The sequence below is a fragment of the Sapajus apella genome, unplaced genomic scaffold (assembly GCF_009761245.1).
Source record: "Sapajus apella isolate SASKATOON/1434 unplaced genomic scaffold, GSC_monkey_1.0 scaffold21, whole genome shotgun sequence".
NCBI classification, from domain to species: Eukaryota; Metazoa; Chordata; class Mammalia; order Primates; family Cebidae; genus Sapajus; species Sapajus apella.
The window spans coordinates 26,125,588-26,145,277 of NW_022436961.1; the positions used below are offsets into that span (position 1 = coordinate 26,125,588).

The window sequence follows — 19,690 nt, forward strand, 5'->3', positions numbered from 1 at the left end:
GCTTTGTGACCTTGAGGCAAGTCATTTGCCTCAGTTTCCCCATTTGTAGGATGCTAATATTGTTGTTTTTATTATTACAATTATTCTGTAAATGGAAGGGTTAGAGGCTCAGAGAAGCAAGCTGACTGACCTAAGGCCATACAATGTATCAGTGCTGGATGCAGGGCGAGAAGGAACTGTGACTCAGGCCCTGTCCTTCTTAGCAGGGCAGGGCAGCTGGGTAGGAATGACTGGCAGCCCAGTTTCCCCACTAGTCAAAGGTTGTCCCTTCCCTTTCTGTCTCCCAGCGAGGTCACCAGTTGCACCCATGAAACCCTAGCTCTGTTATCTGGCATCTTTGGAATTTGCCCCACCTGTAGGGCAGAGATAACTTAATCCTTTTGGGCAGGCCACACATGGGCTTTTCTGAGTGTGTTCTGGGTACACTGGGCATGGTCCAGGCACAGACCCTTCCACCCCACCCTCCTTCCACTGGAGGCTTTTCTAGAGAAAGGGTGGAGACCAGGTAGGGCTCCTAGGGTCAGGGGATGTGGGAATGGCATCCTCTGAACCACAGGCAAGGCCAGAAGCTGCTGCCCATGGGCAGAGAGGGAAATTTCACTGATGTGTATGTTCATGGCGGCCTGGTAAGCAGCGGCAGCTTTGGAGGGAGTGGCCAGCCTGTCCAGGGTCCCAGTAGGGAGGGCTTCTGTTGCACGGCCTGTTGCTTTCTTCCAGATATCAGAGAGCCCATCTGTCTTGCCTACTGCCTGACTCTTCATAGCTCCCATCCTATTGCTATTGGGTGTGATTCATAGCCATGGAAGACGCTTGATCATAAAGTAAATTCCACACTCTCCAGCAAGATATTCAGGGCCTTGCATGGTCTAGCCCCAGCCTGCCCTTCTTCCAGCAGACATTCACTGATCATCTAATGTTGCAGCTGCTCTCCTAAGTCTGAGGCTGCCTCTCCACCCATACCTGACTGCACACCAGACCCTCCAGCCACAGGTCCTCATTCCCCAGATGCACCAGCCTGTTCACGTCCTCCTGTAGTAAGCATTGCTTTCTTCTTCGCCATGTCAAGTTTGCCTTTTTCTTTTCCAGTCAAAGTAACATGTGTACATAGTCACAAAATGAAATAGTGTAGAAGAGATTGTAGTGACAGCTGTGGTTCTGACAGCCTGACATACTCGTCCTTTTTCTAGGCGTCTGTTCAAATGGCTTCCCTCTGGCCACCTTCTCCAGGTTGGGTATGATCTGGAGTCTGGATCTGTACCCGATAGCACGTCCTGCTGTGGCCTGTTTTTCAAGGAGAAGCGGGGTTTGGTGCTGTGGCTTCTGTTCTGGGAGGCTGAGGAACTTAGTGATTGCTATCTTAGTGGAATTGTTCTTCTTTTTTTTTTTTTTTTTTTTTTTTGAGACAGAATTTCACTTTGTTGCCCAGGTTGGAGTGCAGTGGCATGGTCTTGGCTCACTGTAACCTCCACCTCCTGGGTTCAAGCAATTCTTGTGCCTCAGCCTCCTGTGTAGCTGGGATTACAGGTGCCGGCCACCATGGCTGGCTGATTTTTTTTTGTATTTTAGTAGAGGTGGAGTTTCACCATGTTGCCCAGGCTAATCTTAAATTCCTGAGTTCAGGCAATTCATCCATCTTGGCCTCCCAAAGTGCTAGGATTACAGGTGTGAGCCACTGTGCCGGGCCAGAATTGTTATTTTCTACCAAATGTGCAGTGAAACTCTTCACTGAGTCTTTTGTCCCTAGCAGTAGCAGCGGCCCCTGAAGCTCCAGTAGACCCTGAAGGTTTCAGGGCTGTGTCTTGGGAGCATCAGTGACAGGTGGCATGAACCCTCTGTAGTCCACTTTGGAGGCGGCAGATGACTGGGAGATCTGACTGTGGCTGGTCTTTACAGAAGGACAAGTGTGACTTCTGAAAATTGGGACCACTGCGGGGCATAGGTGGAAAGACAGAGACAGAGGAGCCTTTATGGTTTGTTCCCACACTTATGAACCCACTTCTTCCTGCCTCCAATGGCAGAGTGACCTGAATGCTGAAGGAGGTCTAGGCCTTCCGGTAGGTGAGGCAGGGAAAGCCACGTAGACATGATTTAGTTGGACGAGTGCTTTCCACCAGGTCTCCCCCTTCGTTTGTCTTGGTATAGCTTTTCTGGCTGACTTTCTAGGAAGCTGGCTAGGTTCTTTGCTTGCTCTAAAATAGTAGTTTTCACCAGTGGCTTTTCAGATGAGCTGGAAGCTTTTTTTCAGAATGTATGTTCCTCTGACTCCCCTTGAGTCCCCCACCATGTCATCCTGAGAGATAATCGTTTTCCCACTCCACCCCTGCTTTTTTGAGGCGGGGGCAATGACTACTTTTAGGGGAATCATTTTTCTCTTGCTGGTTTTAAAACATTAAGAGCACCAATTTGTGTGTGTGTGTGTGTGTGTGTGTGTGTGTGTGTGTGAGGGGGGTGGAGATAGAGAGAGAGAGAGAGAGAGAGAGGGAGAGAAAGGGCGTGTGTGTCTTTCTCATCCAGGCTGGAATGCAGTGACATGATCATAGCTCATTGCAGCCTCAATCTCCTGGTGATTCTCCTACCTTAGCCTCCCAAGTAACTAAGACTACTGGCACCCACCATGCCTGGCTAATTTTTTTAAAAATATATTTTCTGGAGAGATGGAGTTTTGCTATGTTGCCCAGGCTGGGCTTGAATTCCTGGCAGCAGACGATCCACCTGCTTTGGCCTTCCCAAGTGCCGGGATTATAGATGTGAGCCACTGCGCCCAGCTCAAGTTTTCCTTTTCATTAAATACATATATATATATGTATATATGCATATATATATATATGTATGTATATATGCATATATATATGTGTGTACGTGTGTTTATATGTGTGTGTATTTGTGTGTGTGTATATATCTGTATGTATGTTCTCTTTGTGAATCTATTTTTGCCAGTTTGGGAGATGTTAGAAAAAGACATGATTTGGAATCTTGAACAGGGCTAAACTTAGTTGCCCTCTGAGAGCTGCAGTTAAAGGATTATTTGTGCTGCTCTGCTCTTGCCTGTGGCGTGTGGAAATGATGCTGAGTGAAGTCCTCCTCCTTCATTTTGCATGACTTTTTTTTTTGAGACAGAGTCTTGCTCTGTCACCCATGCTAGAGTGCAATGGTGTGATCTCAGCTCACTGCAACTTCCGCCTCTGAGTTCAGGCAATTCTCCTGCCTCAGCCTCCTGAGTAGCTGGGATTACAGGCGTGTGCCACTATGGCTAGCTAATTTTTATATTGTTAGTAAAGACAGGGCTTCACCATGTTGGCCAGGCTGGTCTCAAACCCCTGACCTCAGGTGATCCATCTGCCTCGGTTTCCCAAAGTGCTAGATTACAGGCATGAGCCACCATGCCCGGCCAGTTTTGCATGATTTTTACATGGCTTTTGAAAGGGCCAAGGTGTGACTATGGAAAGCCCTGTTAAGAGTCCCTTTTCTGTCAAGAAGCCTAGGAAGGGAGCAGTTTGAGGCAGGAAGGCTGGTGGCTTTGCATGGGGAGCGGTGGTTTTGGACAGGGAGTGTCGACGGTGTTAGTGTTCATGGTGCTCCTTGATGTGGTCTGGGTTTCTGCATTTGTAGTGTGTGCCTCCTCAGGTTGCTGGAAGGTAAGACAGGGCTTTCCAAGGCCTAGGTGGGGTTTGTGGCTTTACTTAGGAAGACAATCCTTTCTATAAAGCAGGTGCCAAAAAAGCCTCTTCCTCCTGGTCCTCCCGCTGTGATTTGGGCATGGAGTTTCAGTGAGGGAGGGCTCTACAGGAATCAGTTCCTTGGTCTGATCCTTTCTGGACAACTGTGGTTGGGACTTGGCTTCTTGGTATCTTGAGAGTGTCCTCAGCAGACCCCAGTGAAGCAGGAGCACAGAGCTATGGATGGGCTCATGGTGGATGTGGGAGAGCTGCTGGCCAGGGGGCTGTAGGGTGAGGCTTGGAAAACAGGGAGGGGGCAGGGCTTGGCCCGCATTTTGCTGTGGTTCGTTGAGTGAATGTTAGTGTTAGCTGGGGACAGTTGGCGGACAGGATAAAAAACTTACCAGTTTGATTTTTAATTCTGAAGCAGACATTGGGCAGCAGAGGCGAACATTTGGCATTTATCCTAACACTTTGGAGGTGCCCGAGCCTTATTTTCTTTCTCTGGGAGAAAGTCTGGAACAAAGATGGTGGGGGGCAGCCCTCTAGGGCTCGGCCCTGGGCCCCCTGGAATTGTGCTGCTCATGGTATCACGGTGCTTGTTTGTTTCTGGTCTGTATCCCCATTGCACCTGGCTCAAGGGAGGTGTGTAGCAAATGCTTTAGAACGGGCCGTTGAGTAGATTTCACATGATCGTCTCCTCAGTCCTAGAAATGCCACGTGAACTTTGAACATGGAATGGTTTTTATTTTTGAGAAATTGGAGAGCTGGGAGTCACAGGCTGTCTCCAGGTCAGACAGGGAGTCAATGGCTGAGTTCCTGATGCTACAGGGGGCTGGCCTGGGTGGCATGACCTCTGCAAGACCCTAGGAGGGCCTGAGGCCCCCTAGCAGGCTCATCTTGCCCCTGTCTCTTTTCTTTTTTGGTCCTAGACCTGGATCAGAGGCTCCTTATCCACAGAATCTTGGACAAGCTATTCTCCTTCTTGGGCCCCAGTTTCCCATCTGAAAAGGTGGGGCCTGGACTGGGCTGGATGTGGTCTCCCCAGGGTCCTTGTAGCTCTGTTATATGATCCTGTGAGCTCACCTGGGACAGCACATACGTTTTCCACTCTCCCTCCTCCCAGCAATGAGAGAACAGGACAGTGAGACAGGCCTTTCCTGTTTTGTCATCTTAGGGGAGAATTGGTATCAGGGCCTGACCCCTCACATTGTTCTATCCTTGCTAGGAGTTTGTGGAGCCAGTGGATGCGGATACAGAGTTCACATCACTGGGAGTTCGTTTCACTGCTGGAGCAGTTCTGGAGCTGGAGGGGACTTGCTCAGGTGACACTGGGAGTGGCAGAGTCAGGCCAGAGACCCTTGTCTCCTGATTCCCTGGCGGGACACATTTCTCCATCCTGCAGGCATGTGCAGAGGAGAAATGCTCATTCACAGGCAGCCTGTGAGGGCTCCTCTCTGCTGCGTATTTGGCACTCTGTCTGCTCCACCGCTCCCCGCACAGTTGCCAGAGGGGTCTCTCTGACTCCTTCAGACACCTGGATGTTCTCTGCACTTGCTGCTTCAAGGGCTTAGGTCCTGGTGGCTACAGCTGTGTTTTCACAAGTGTGATCGGTGAGATGTCTCTGGTCATTAAATGAGATAAGGCTTGCATTGCTAAAGACAAAGGTTTAGAAGTGGCTCTTAAAACCAAGGGAAACAGGTTTCTTTCCTGAAGGGTTTCCCAGAACCTTTGGTATGCTAATGCGCTTGTAAATTTCAAAGAGGGGAGAACTGACATGCAAACATGGAAACTGATTTTACTGAACAGGAGATTGGCAGCTAGGTCTTGGGCAGGAACCGAAACCTGGACAGGAAAAGACATTTGTGAAATTCTCTATCTCCGTGTGTGTGTGTGTGTGTGTGTGTGTGTGTGTGTGTGTGTGTATTTTTAATCTCTGCCCTGTCTCTATGCATCCAGATTCATTCATTTCCTTTTCCCTCCTCTCTACCCTTACTTCCTTTTTTTTTGTATTTTAAAAAATTATAGTAAAATATACATAACAAAATTTGTCATCTTACCCATTTTTAAGCGCACGGTTCAGTGGCGTTAAGCACATTCATGCGTTTACACAACCGTCGGCGTTATCCATCCACAGAACTCTCCTCATCTCGCGAAACCCAAACTCTGTACCCGCAAAACAAGAACTCTCCGTCTTGTTCCCGCCTCACCCCAACCCCAGCCTACCCCCATTCCACTTTTTGTCTATAAATTTGACTACTCTAGGCACCTCATATCAGTGGAATAATACAGTATTTGCCTTTTTGTGACTGGTTCATTTCACTGAGCATGTTGTTGTCAAGAACCATCTATGCTGTAGACTGTATCAGCATTTTCTTTCCTTTTTTTAAGGCTGAATAATATTCCACCGTATGGATCTATCACATTGCATTTATCCCTTCATCTGGTGGTGGACACTTGAGTGGCTTCCACTCACTCCCGGACTTTTTTTCCCCTCTGTGGTCCTCAAGGAATAGAAAATGCCCAGCCTTCATTTTTACATTTTACAGGTAGTAGAACTTTTAAAAAAGAGAGTACTTTGGGAGGCCCAGATAGAAGCATCGCTTGAGCCCAAGAGTTCGAGACCAGCCTGGGCAACATAGTGAAACCCTGTCTCTACAAAAATGCAAAAATCAGCTGGGTGTGGACGTGCTCACCTGTAGCCTGAGCTAGTCAGGGTGCTGAGGTGGGAGGATTGCTTGACCTCAGGAGACTGAGGCTGCAGTGAGCTATGATCGTGCCACTGCCTTCTACCCTGGGTGACAGGGTGAGACACTGGTTTTAAAAAAATTAAAAATAGGGGCTGGGCGTGGTGGCTCATGCCTGTAATCCAAGCACTTTGGAGGCCAAGGCAGGCGGATCACCTGAGGTTGGGAGTTCAAGACCAGCCTGACCAACATGGCGAAACCCTGTCTTTAAAAGATTAAAAATAATAATAAAATAAAAATAAAAAAAGAGACTAAATTGATTACATGGTCTCTTTGGCTGTGGCCACTCTGCCTGCCTTCCATCTCTCTTTTACTATTAATTACTTTTTTGTTTAGTTTCCATTATCGATTCAGGGGTATTGCCCTGCCTTCCATCTCTCTTACCTCTCCTGAGGCTGCTGCAGGGTTGATCCCTGCACTCCTTCGAGGCACCCTGGTGGTTCGTATCCTCCTCCTCTTATCACACACTTTCCTTGTTTTTCCCCATCGTTTGTCCCCCTCTGTATCCTGGTGCCGACCTCCGTGGGTGCTCCCTGCAGGCAGGTGGAAGAAATGAGGGTGCTGCAGAATGAATGAGGCTCTGGCCCCAAACTTGGCTGCTGTGACTGCAGTGGTTCCAGCAGGGGCCTGACCCGGTCTCTATCTGCACTCATGGGCCACTTGCCTCTGTATGGGGCTTGTGTCATTAACTGTGGCCTGCCCTTGAGTAAACCCCCCTGAGGACAGAGAAGTCCACCGAGGCACAGTGACTGAAGCAGATCTCAATCTTTTAGAGGTTTATTCTGTCAAGCTTGAGGATACGCCGGGAGAAAGAAACACAAGTTACAGTAGCATCTGTGTCCTGTGCTTTTTCCGAAGAGAATTTTGGGAATGTCAGTATTTAAAGGAGAAAGAGCAAGCAGGAGGGAGAGAAGAAAAATAAAAGGAGGAAGGGTGGGCATTGCGGCAAATGGTACCATACTTATGAAGCTCTGATGAGCACTCAGTGAATCTACATTTTACATGTGAAAAGGAGGGAGCTGGGGAAAGTCAATCCTGGTCTCGCACTCAGTGAATCTACGATTTACATGACATAAAGTCAACTTATGAGATTACAGCTGTCTGTTTGGGAACAAAAAGAAGGTCAGTTTTTGCATGACTCACTTCCCAAGCTTAACTTTTTTTTCCTTTGCTTAGTGAGTTTGGGGCCTGAGGTTTTATTTTTCTTTCACAGCACAAAGATACTCAGTTGACTTTTTCTTTCAGAAATGATGCATTTTGGTTCAGTCATGTTTCCTCCAACTGCCCCACCCCTAATCTGAAAGGGGCAAGGGGTGAGAAGTCAGTCCCCCAAATGTCCCTGTAAGTCCTGGTGTGATGCTAGCCTCCAAATGGCTGACACAAGCAGTTTTATAAAGGAGAGACCCTCTTGATGGCTTCGTGTATATTGTTGGGTGGGATGGGGACAGTCATTGTTGATAGCCAGCCTGGGCCAGGTATTTCCCAGCAGCTCTCTGAGGGGTTATTCCAGCCAAGGATGGCCATGCCCTAAGGTTAAGGAACCTGCTTGTGGTCCCAGAGCTGGAATTGAGATTGGCGATCTTGGGCTGGGTGGCTGTAAACCCCAGGGACCCTCTGTGCCCCCTGCCCTCACTCAGCCCCTCCCTCCACAGGTAACCAGAGGTGATTCCCTACTGCCCAGGCAGAGGGCTGGGGCTGGTTGGGGTCTAGATGGTCACTTAGTGGTTTCCCAAGCTGAATCCTGATCAAAATTGTCTGGGGGATTTTAAAAAGAAAAAGATTTGAATCGGTGCATGCTGGGGTGGTGTCTACAGATGGGTATTTTCAAACATTTCCCGGGTGATTCTGATCATCAGCCCCTGCTCTGATCCTCCCTTTCATTTTCCAGTCAAGGACACTGGGACCAGAGAGATGAGATGCCATGGCCAAGGCCACTGGGCTGTAGCCAGAGCCAGCATCAGGTCCAAAGTGCAATCTCAGTAGCCAGTTCTCCGTGCTCCGTGTTTGCCCAGACTGCCGCCACTGCTCCTGGAACCCAAGGAAGGCCTTTGACCAAGGGCTGGCAAAACCTTGGCAGGACCTTGCCCTAGGCTGGAAACCTCAGGGCTCCAGCCAGGGTTCACCCCCAAGAAGATGCACTGCCATTCTCCAAGGTATGGGGGCCTCTCCCCTGGAGGGTGCTAGCTGGAGCCACCCCTCGTCCACAGGCCTGCGTTAGGCACCCTACCCAAGACCGGTTGCCTCTGCTCTGCACGTGGTTCTGCAGATCACACCCAGGCTTGAGAAGTGCGGCGACGTGCGGACTTTGCATTGATATGGAAAGGTCCAAATTAAAGGTGATGGCAATGAAAGCGAAGTCCAAGAAAGTGTGGCTCCTATTTAGGGGTGGTGGACTAAGAGACAGTACCCTTTCACGATAGTGGGTATTCTAAATTGGGTTTGTTTGTTCATTGATTCATTCATTCAACAAAGGTTTATTGGGTCCCCAATAAATCATCTTACTGGTCCTTGGAGATCTGCTGTGAACAAGACAAACACAACCCCACCTCTGTGGCCTGCAGAACCCTGGAAGGTCACATACTAGAACCCCATCACCTGGCCTCTCCATCAGTCACTGTCATGTAGCCCCTTGACAGGGGACTCTTGTGTTATTACTGACAGTAATGATGGTTTCAGACACATATTATTGCATTTAGTTTTCTCAACCATTCTCTCAAGTGGGGAAGCTCAAGCTCAGAGAGTGTAATGACCTCGCCCAGGGTCATACCATGAGTGATAGAATCTGAATTCAGTCCCAGTTCCCTGATTCCAAAGCTGGGGTTCTTGACAGGTACATTGTACCACTTGGGTACCCTTGCTTTTTGTCCAGGACCATGATAAGAAGAAGCCAGGTGACACACGAAGCTTTATTTGCTCTAAAACTTGAGCGACGTCATATGTGCTAATGGAGGAGTTTTGTCTCTTCCTTCCCAGCATGAACTCTTTGCATGGTGCACACATCTTCATTTGTTCTGGCCAACAGGCCGCTAGGGAGCTAAATGAGGTGTTGTGACCATGACCTGGGTATTCTCTTGATTCAGATGCCTTCTTGGTTGGCACATTCACTTGTCCTTCCCTTGGCCTTTCTTGCTTATAATGCATCCCTTTTAAATTTTATTATTATTATTTTTTTTAAAGACAGGGTCTCATTCTGTCGCCCAGGCTGGAGTGCAGTGGCAAGGTCATAGCTCACTGTAGCCTCAGACTCCTGGGCTCACGGCATTCTCCCACCTCAGCCTCCCAAATAGCCAAGACTACAGTGTGTGCCACCAAGCCTGGCTAATTTCTTAATTTTTTTTGTTAAGACGAGGTCTCAGTGTGTTGCCCAGCTTGATCTCAAACTCCTGGCCTCAAACAATCCTCCTGCCTTGGCCTCCCAAAGCACCGGGATTATAGGTGTGAGCTGCCACACCTAGTCTAATGTATCCTTTTATTAAATTAGATGAAATCTTTTTTGAAAGTCTTAAAATAGAAATCACTTAAAAAAACCTGGGGCCCAGGTGTCTTGGCAGCTGCCTTGGGCTGGGCCAGAAGATGTTTTCAGCAGTCTGTGGTAGGAAAAAGGGAGCAGAGTAGCAAGTTTTTAATAAAGCTAAATCTAGCTGGGCTTACATCTGTAATCCCAGCACTTTGGGAGGGCGAGGTGGGTGAATCACGAGGTCAGGAGTTCGAGACTAGTCTGGCCAACATAGTGAAACCCCGTCTCCACACAAAATACAAAAAATTAGCTGGGTGTGGTGGCAAGTAATCCCATCTACTCAGGAGGCTGAGGCAGGAGAATCGCTTGAACTTGAGAGGTGGAGGTTGCAGTGAGTCGAGATCATACAGCTGCACTCCAGCCAGGGCGACAGTGTGAGACTCTGTCTCAAAGAAAAAAAAAAAATAAAGCTAAATCTAATGTAAGTTACCGTTTTATATTCAGAGGTAGTCTTCCTTGGTTTTTTTTTTTTTTTAAGTGTTAAAAATGCTCTTTCTTTTAGGAAATGATGTTTGCGGTAGAGGGCAGTGGTGATCATTGCTTATATTGTTATTGTTTTTGTGTCCTTTCTTGGCAAAATAAAAAGCTGGCCTTGGTGTGCCCATTTCTGTTGTGGTTTTAATAGCCAGTGGAATCTGTAATCTGAAAATGACCACTAATTCAGGTGATTGGTTTTCACTGTTTCCCTAAGCCCTGGGGTAGCTGGGGCTTTCTGTCCTGGGAAGTGAGAGAGGGAGCCCCGTAGAGTCCTTTGCCCATCTTCAGTCAGAGAAGCCCTCCTTTTCTATATATAGGATTAGGTTTTTTTGTATGAGTTTGTTTGGAGATGAAAGGATACCCTTGCCAAAAGTTGGAAAGCTTCTTGTCTAGTATGTTTGGGGGAGGGGGAGGGAGGGAAGAAGGGAGTGAGGGTGGAGGAAGAGAGGGAGGGAGGGAGGAAGAAGGAAGGAGGGAATATGGTTACTTTGGTGGGACTGAGCCATGGTGGATCTTCCACTTGGCAAGTATTTCTTACCTGCTGTACTAGTCAGACTTCTCCAGAGAAACAGATAATGGGATGTATACAGTCTGCTAGGGTTTATAAGACAGGCCTTTGGTTGAAGGCCTTCCTTGGGTCCTAGCAGACAGAAACCAGAGAAACAGAAACAACAGAGAGAGAGAGAGAGAGACAGAGAGAGAGAGAGAGAGAGACAAAGAGAGAGGTCTATATCCAGCTACATAGAGAGGTTATCTGTCTGCCTATTTATCTGTCTGTTTATCTGTTATCTACCTATCTCTCTGCCTGTTATCTATCTGTCTATCTATCGCTCTGTCCATCTATCCATCTACCTACCTACCTATCTATCTAATCTACCTACCTACCTAGAAATTGAGAGATTTATTTTGAGGATTGGCTCACACGATTGTAGGGGCTGGCAAGTACAAAATATGCAGGGTAGAGACCCAGGGAGAGCTGATGTTATAGTTTGAGTCCGAAGGCAGAATTTCTTCCTTGAGAGAGAAATTCTGATGAAACGAGGTGTACGTACTCATGGTATAGTAGAAGTTAATCTGCTTTACTCACAGTCTACTGATTCAAATGTTAATCTCATCTAGAAAATACCTGCATCTATACATCTAAACTAGTGTTAGATCAAATATCTGGGTACCGTGGCTCAGCCAGGTTGACCCATAAAATTAACCATCACACCTGTGCAGGTGCCTCTCCCTCCTGGGTGGTGTCCTAGGGATGACAGAGGAAGGGAAAGCCAGGTCTCTGTTTCAAGGAGACAAGATTATGCATACGAAGAAGTTAAGAATGCTGCTCTGTCTGTGGAGTAGCCATTCTTTTATCCCTTTACTTTCTTAACAAAATTGCTTTCACTTTAAAAAAAAAAGGAAAGAAAGAAATTGGCTGGGTGCAGTGGCTCACGCCTGTAATCTCAGCACTTCGGGAGGCTAAGGCGGGCAGATTAGGAGGTCAGGAGTTCGAGACCAGCCTGGCCAAAATGGTAAAATCCTGTCTCTACTAAAAATACAAAAATTAGCTGGGCGTGGTGGCGGTTGCCTATAATCCTAGCTACTTAGGAGGCTGAGGCAGAATTGCTTGAACCCAGGAGGTGGAGGTTGCAGTGGGCTTAGATTGCGCCACTGCACTTCAGCCTCCGTGACAGAGCGAGACTCTGGCTCAGAAAAAAAAAAGAAAGAAATTAAGAAGAAGACCATTTATATTTAAGTGCCAACTTATAAGAATAAAACGCAAAAAGGTATTTAGAGGTGATGAGGCAATTGAGGGCTGGAGGATTCGGGGAAATTTCATGGTGTAGGGACTAACAGGAGCTTCCAGAACATGGAGGTTTCAGATAAGTGAGGACACAGAAGACTTCACCACCAGAGTGGTAACTGCAGGACAATTCTACATCTATCTAGGACTCTGAGTTTTTGAAGGGTTTTCATATGCATTGTTTGGTTTGCTGCTTGCAACAATCCTGTTTTTTTAATTGAAGGTCTTAAGGTCCAGAGAAGTTAAGGAATTCCCCAGAGGCCACACAGCTTGCCAGTGGCAGGGGAAGGTCTTTCTCTTCCACCTCCTTCTCTCTCTTTCTCCCTTTATGGGGCATAATGAAATCTGCATGTGCACATTCATGTGGACTTCATTATGTCCATGTAGAATTCATTTTGATTTCAAATATGTTTCCTTCCCAGATAAATCCTGTGAAACCATGAACATTGTTTTTTCTCTCTCTTTCTCCAGATCTGATTTTCCTTCTTTACCATCCTCATTAAATCTCTTTTTTGTTTGTTTTCTCTTCTCGCCCACTCCCAGACGCGAATGCAGAGTTTGAGTCCAGATCCCAGAGCCCAGTACACGAGTATCTACGGAGCCCTCAAGAGAATCATGCGGACCGAAGGCTTCTGGAGGCCCTTGCGGGGCCTCAATGTCATGATCATGGGTGCAGGGCCGGCCCACGCCATGTATTTTGCCTGCTATGAAAACATGAAAAGGACTTTAAATGACGTTTTCCACCACCAAGGAAACAGCCACCTAGCCAACGGTATTTTGAAAGCGTTTGTCTGGAGTTAGAAAGTTCTCTTCTTCAACACGTCCCTCCCCAGGGTGTTCCTCCCTGTGACCCAGCCGCCTCGACTTCGGCCCGCTTGCTCACGAATAAAGAACTCTAGAGTTGTGTGTGCAACGCACACCCAGACACACGCACACACACGCGCGCGGCACACACATGCTTTTGTCTGTTCCCCACCGCTTTCTGAAGCCTGGGGAGAAATCAGTGACAGAGGCGTTTTCGTTTCATTGTTGTATGGGTTTTCTTTTCTTTCTTTTTTTTTTTTTTGTTTTGTTTTGTTTTCAAACATTCAAAAACAATTAATGATCAGACATAGGAGAAACCCTGAATAGAAACAAAACTTTTGAATGCTGGATTCAAAAAAAAAAAAAAAGTTATCTGGACAGCTTCTTTGAGACTATTTAAAAACTGGTACAACAGGTCTCTACAACGCCAAGATCTAACTAAGCTTTAAAAGGTCAAGAAGTTTTATGGCTGACAAAGGACGCTCCACGCAGAAGGCCTTTCCCACCTTAAGCTTCTGGGATTTGGGAATTTGACCCCCATTCTCTTCTGTTTGTCTGAGTTGCATCTCTCTGCAAGCAAGGGCTGAAATCATTTTGTTGGGTTGTTTTGAGGGAGGGCTGGGGTGGGGGGTGCAAGTCAGCCGGCAGCTCTTACATAAGGCACGTTTTATTGGGCAGGGCTGAGCTCTTATTTTCTCCTCTCCTGTGGGGTTGCTTTTGTTTTTTGTTTGGGTTTGGAATGGAAATATGGATAGCAGCATAAAGTACCTTTGTTCTGACAAAATTCATTTGTTTCAGCAATGGAGATGTAGATAAGACCAACAATAACTTTTCCCCCGTCTTTTGATTCTGCTGAAAAATCATCTGTCCTCCCATCAGCCAACCTTGGTCATAAGCGTGCCCGGCTGGCTTGCAGATATTTGTTTTGTTTTGTAAAAATTGGCCATTAGTGCATTTATTGAGATGGTTGCTGAAGAGCCAAGCCCTGACCTACCCCTGAGTCTGTGACGTTGGGGTCCTTCTTTTGCTGAAACTGCCTTATGTAATGGTTTCGCTCCTGGAAAGAGATTTAACGGAATCCATTTCATGCCAAGTACTGGCCTGCGCTGTTTCTGCAATGTGTGGTGTATGCTATGGTGGCATTTTGATCTTGCTGGGAATGATGATAAGTGTGTGTGCGGTGGGGGAGAGGGTATGACATGCATTGCTGGAGAGTCATCCTGGTATTCCTCATTCCTCCCACCTTCCCGTGGTCATTTTAATTACAGGTTAGTGTCACCGCAAAGGGAGGAAACTCAAAGCCAAAAGCCAAAATTCCAGGCCTGATTCTGGCTTTTGAAGTTCCTGGTTCTTGAAGCCAGGCCTGACCCGACCCTCAGATGGGGTCAGTCCTGTAGCTTTGCAGACTGACCCTGGAAATCTACCAAATGCAGATTATCCTGATTTCCTCTTCTCTTTCCCAGCTTTTTTTTTTTTTTTTTTTTTTAAAGCCTGGATTTTAACCAGATTTTCTTTTTTCCCTTTCTCAGCTGTAGATATGATATTATTTCCTTTCAGGGCCCCAGTTAAGGGCAAAGTGAGTTAATGTGTAGACAAAGGCAAAGGATGAGAGAGAATTAACATCTAGACAGTGGGAAAAGCCAAGCCGTGTGGTTTCTGGGACCCACCCAACACTTGCAGGTTTAGCTTCTTCCCAGGGTTGACTATAAGAAAGAAAAGGAGGTTTTTGTAAGATTCCAGTGTGGGTGAGTGTGCTAAATGAACCAGCCCCATTTGTATCCTATTTTCTCCATCCCTTTAGGGTACTAAGAGTCAGGGCTCACCTGGGTGGAGCTGGCAGTACATTTCGCTTCTTAGAAAACTAAGTCCTGGGTTCCGTCTGATTTTAGGTTCCAGGAACTTCCTGAGAACACCGGGTCGCAGAGGGTAATTTTCTGGAGTTTGTTTTGCAGGGATAGCTGGGAGTATGGCCACCCTGCTCCACGATGCGGTAATGAATCCAGCAGAAGGTAATGTTTCATGGTCCCAGGGAGGGGCAGTAGGGGATGTGCAAAGTGGCACAAAAAATGGTGGTGGGGGAGTGGTGAGGACTGAAGGTGGGCAGGGCGGCTCCTGGACCCCAGTCAGAGCAGATAGGAGAATTGAATTCTTTACTACATTATGAAAGGCCTCAAGAAGGGACATGAACATTTGGGTTTTATGGTATTCCTGTGCTCAGAAACACAGCTGCTGAAAGTATGGTCTTCAGATCAGCATCATCAGACCTCCTTGGGGGGTTGCAAATGCTAATCCTGAGACTGGGCTCAGTGGCTCACGCCCATCATCTCCATACTTTGGGAGGCCGAGGTGGGAGGATCACTTGAGGTCAGGGGTTCGAGACCAGCCCGGCCAACATGGAGAAATCCTGTCTCTACTAAAAATACAAAAATTAGCTGGGTGTGGTGTGTGTACCTGTAATCCCAGCTACCGGGGAGGCCAAGGCGGGAGAATCACTTGAACCTGGCAGGCAGAGGTTGCAGTGAGCTGAGAGCACACCATGGTAGTCCAGCCTGGACCTCAGAGACAGACTCCATCTCAAAAGAAAAAAAAAGAAAAAGAAATGCTAACTGGCCGGAGCGGTGGTTTAAAACTGTAATCCCAGCACTTTGGGAGGTCAAGGCAGGCGGATCTATTGAACCTGGGAGTTTAAGACTAGCCTGAGTAGCATAATGAGACCCTCGTCTCTACAAAAAATACAAAAATTAGCCGGGTGTGGTGGTGCATGCCTGTAGTCCCAGCTGTTCAGGAGGCTGAGGAAGAAGAATTGCTTGAGCCTGGGAGGGCGAGGCTGCAGTGACTGGTGATCGCACCACTGCACTCAGCCTGCGCTATAGAGCAAGACTCTGCCTCAAAACAGAAAAGAAACGCTAATTCTCAGGCTCGACACCGAGCCTCTTGCATCAGAATCCCTGGAGCTAGGGACCAGAATCTGTTTCCTGGTGGTTTCTACTGCATTTGCACTACTCTAAAACCTGTATGTATACACCACCCCCCCACACGCACACACCCCTAGCCCTTGTTAATCCTTATCAATCCTAGACAAATGTATGGGGAACCCATCAGAGGCTATTCTTAAGGGCTAGTGTTCAGTCTTTAATTTGCAAGGTTATGGATCATGTTTCAAACAGATGGGAATGTAGAGAGAATAGTATGATGGACCCCAGTGTGTCCATCTCTGTGCTTCAGAAATTGACATTGGGTCATTTTGTTTTAGCCATCTCTTTCCACATTATTTTCTTTTTGTCATTTTAAATTTCGGAGGTATTACGAAGCGAGCCTCAGCTGTGCAAACCTGAGTCTGTTCCCTTTTTACATATCCCGGCGTCTTAGCTAGCTGGGGTCTGAATAGTGAGGACCTTTTGCGCCTGGCACCGGGCAGGCCTTCAGCTGGGTCATTCTCTACCTGGCGATGGCTTTAGGTGAGCTGTGGAGCTCTCTTCACCTTCTTGCCCCATCTGAAAATAGTTACTGGCCAGAAGGGAGAAATGGAGAGAAAAGTTTCAACATTTTAAGTCTCATGCTATAAGTTTGCCTATCTTTTGTCTTTTAAGGTGAAGCTTTTAAACTTGCTTTCAGCCACCTGCCATGTCCTCATGGATAGGGGACTTGGTCTGACCTTCAGGGTTGTGGTGTGGCGGGTTGGGAGGTGGGCAGGGAGTCTCTATGGTTTGGGTGCTAAGCATGACCCGATGGGCAGGTGAAGAAAGGCACCTTCTGCATTCCTGGGGATTTCTTTATCATGTCCTGCACCAGGCATGCTGGAGGGACACACACCTTTTCCCCTTTTTATTTACAAAGTAGAGAGCTGAGAAAGAGAGCTCGTGTTCTGTTTTGTTTTGTACACATTACCTTTCTCAAGAGATGTGATGTTCTTAAGTAAATTGACCTGCCTTCATGGCTTGTGCTGTAAGGAACGCATTCAAGACAGTGTTTTGAAGGCAAGAAAGAGGTGCTCTTAGCTAGGCAGGGGCGAGGAGGAGGAAGCACTTCTAGGAAGTAGTTCAATGAAAAACCTAAAAATGTCCCAAATAAATATTCGCTCACATATTGTATATCTTAGGCTTCTTTTTATGGGAGTTCATTCAGGGACCTGGTCAGTGAACAGGTAGTTAACTTTGTGTAACCAAGCAAGGGTTTTGTTTATCTTTTTTAAAGAGAAAAAAGTGAGACTTAAGCTGTCTCTTTCACCTTGTCATAGCTATTGATTTAGGGTCCTTATTTCTTTAAAAGTAAAGCAAAGCCCATTGTGTGTATTTATTTGGCAATACATGAAGCCATTAAAACCCTGAGCCTAAGGTACCACAGTCTCATTTGCCTGTTGTCCTGTGAACCCCAGTTAGAAAGTCATTGAACTTGGGCAGACATGATTCCAGTGTCTGTTCCAAACGCACTGTGTCACAGAAGCGAGAATTACCGTTAGAGGCACAAACCCCTGCGAATACTCGAGGGTACACGCTTCCGGTAGATGTGCCAGGGATGGATGAGGGCAGAGGGTACAGGGGACAGGATTCAGCTTTGTGGTGGGTGCTGAGGGTTCCTGCCAGGGCCAGCCAGGGTCTAGGAAAGAGATCCGTGATTCTAGTCTGAAGTGGCTGCCTGGTTTGGGGGCTGCCTTCAGCAAGATTCGGGCAGGAGAAACTTCAGGATGTAGCCACCTTCTTGGCAGTGGGTCCTGGAGATAAAAATGGATTTTAATCCAGGACTGCCGGGAGCTGGCCGTCTGCGGCGGCTCAGGCTGGGGCTGTGTGTGCTGGCTCTCATCTGTCTCCGGCATGTCTAACTGGCTTGTTTCTCTTTATGGCTTGGCTTCATTCTGACCTGGGGTGGGGCCACGTCTGACCCACTGCCCACTGGCTGTCCGTCTGGCCTGCCCTGCGGCTCCAACCACAGTGGTGAAGCAGCGCTTGCAGATGTACAACTCGCAGCACCGGTCAGCCCTCAGCTGCATCCGGACGGTGTGGAGGACCGAGGGGTTGGGGGCCTTCTACCGGAGCTACACCACGCAGCTGACCATGAACATCCCCTTCCAGTCCATCCACTTCATCACCTACGAGTTCCTGCAGGAGCAGGTCAACCCCCACCGGACCTACAACCCGCAGTCCCACATCATCTCAGGCGGGCTGGCCGGGGCCCTTGCCGCGGCCGCCACGACCCCCCTGGACGTCTGTAAGACCCTTCTCAACACTCAGGAGAACGTGGCCCTCTCTCTGGCCAACATCAGCGGCCGGCTGTCAGGCATGGCCAATGCCTTTCGGACGGTGTACCAGCTCAATGGCCTGGCCGGCTACTTCAAAGGCATCCAGGCGCGTGTCATCTACCAGATGCCCTCCACCGCCATTTCTTGGTCTGTCTATGAGTTCTTCAAATACTTCCTCACCAAGCGCCAGCTGGAAAATCGAGCTCCATACTAAAGGAACAGGCTATGGGAAGGGATCATAGAATCTTTTCTTCTTAAAGCCATTCTCTGCCTGCATCCAGCCCCTTGCCCTCTCCTCACACCTACATTTTTTTGCAGGGTGCTCCCTATGGGTCCTCTGCTCCTCGATGCCTTAGAGGGAGGAGGGGACGGGCCAGCTGCTCACGGGAAGGCTGTCTGCAGGGACATCCGAGGCGGTGGTGGACCAGAAAGGCTTTGGAAGGGGAGCGAGAAATTGCTTTTTCTCTTCCTCCCTTGGCAGAATGTAGCTTTTCTGCTTCACTGTGGCAGCCCCCTCTGTGGATCCTCAGATCTCACAGGAGGGAAGAAAACTTGCAGTGACTGAAAACAGTAAAAACATTTTTTATGTATATAAAAGTTACATTACACAGTACAAAATAGATGGATAATGTTTATCCTTTATTTTTCTATGTAGAAGTTTTTGAATTTGTGTGTGTGCTTGTGCGTGTCTACACCTAGTATTACGGCTGGGACTCTAGCTGTTTTTTTTTTTTTTTTTTTTTTTTTTTTTTTTTTTTTTTTAAATGAGAGGGTTGAATTCTTCCATCAGGTGAACGAAAAAGGCACCAAAGTAATAAATCACTGAATGTGGCCTGCAGCTGTGTTTTTAGCCCCTCCAGATGGAAGTTTCACTTGAATGTAAAATAATAAAAATTGTTTATATTTTGAATTTCTCTTTTCATGGGGGGAAAAAAGGTACGTTTAAAAAAATTTAAATAATGATATGTCACTTGCAGCTACCTTTTTTTTTTTCCTTTTAAATTCAATCAGCCACTTCATGTGCCTTTTTTCCTTTGTCTTTCCCCAAAATGCCAGGACCAGAGACCTAGACCTGGCCCCGGCCCGTTTACTCCTGCTGTGTACACACACGCACACGTGCGGGGGGCAGGATCTCGCCCGCTGGAGGTTGGTGGAGCGCAGCAGAATCAGGGCGGCTGGGCGTAAACCTGTTGAGACTGCCTCCTCCCCTTGTGAGCGAGGTGAATCCTGCCTCCCCGGTCAGCACTTAGAAGCCCTTCATAGGTAGCACTTGGCTACCTGCGGAGCAGGTGTTTGGAATGAATCCTACCTTCAGCCTAGGAGTTGTTTCTGCCTCAGCTTTTAACTCAGGCACTTCAGGTAACGTGATCCATGTGTGTTTTGACGGACTCTCCTCATCCCCTGCTTCCCTGTGCGGTCTAGGGAAGCACGTCTCCAGACTGTCCCCCGTCCTGTCCCACCCCTTAA

The 19,690-nt window shown here is 47.7% G+C and overlaps 1 protein-coding gene across 5 annotated transcripts in view; it reads left to right on the top strand.

The window, feature by feature from the left end:
* The window catches only part of SLC25A37 (solute carrier family 25 member 37), a 110,757-nt gene extending 91,624 nt beyond the window's left edge, over positions 1-19,133 (top strand). For 2 of the 5 annotated variants that reach the window (XM_032288543.1, XM_032288541.1), the window contains exons 2-4: positions 12,727-12,955; positions 14,940-14,996; positions 17,917-19,133. In XM_032288543.1, the coding sequence (XP_032144434.1) occupies positions 12,727-12,955; positions 14,940-14,996; positions 17,917-18,437 (807 nt within the window). In that variant the 3' untranslated portion in view covers positions 18,438-19,133. The other 3 variants (XM_032288545.1, XM_032288544.1, XM_032288546.1) reach the window with 3 other exon arrangements.
* Positions 19,134-19,690: the final 557 nt, after the last annotated feature.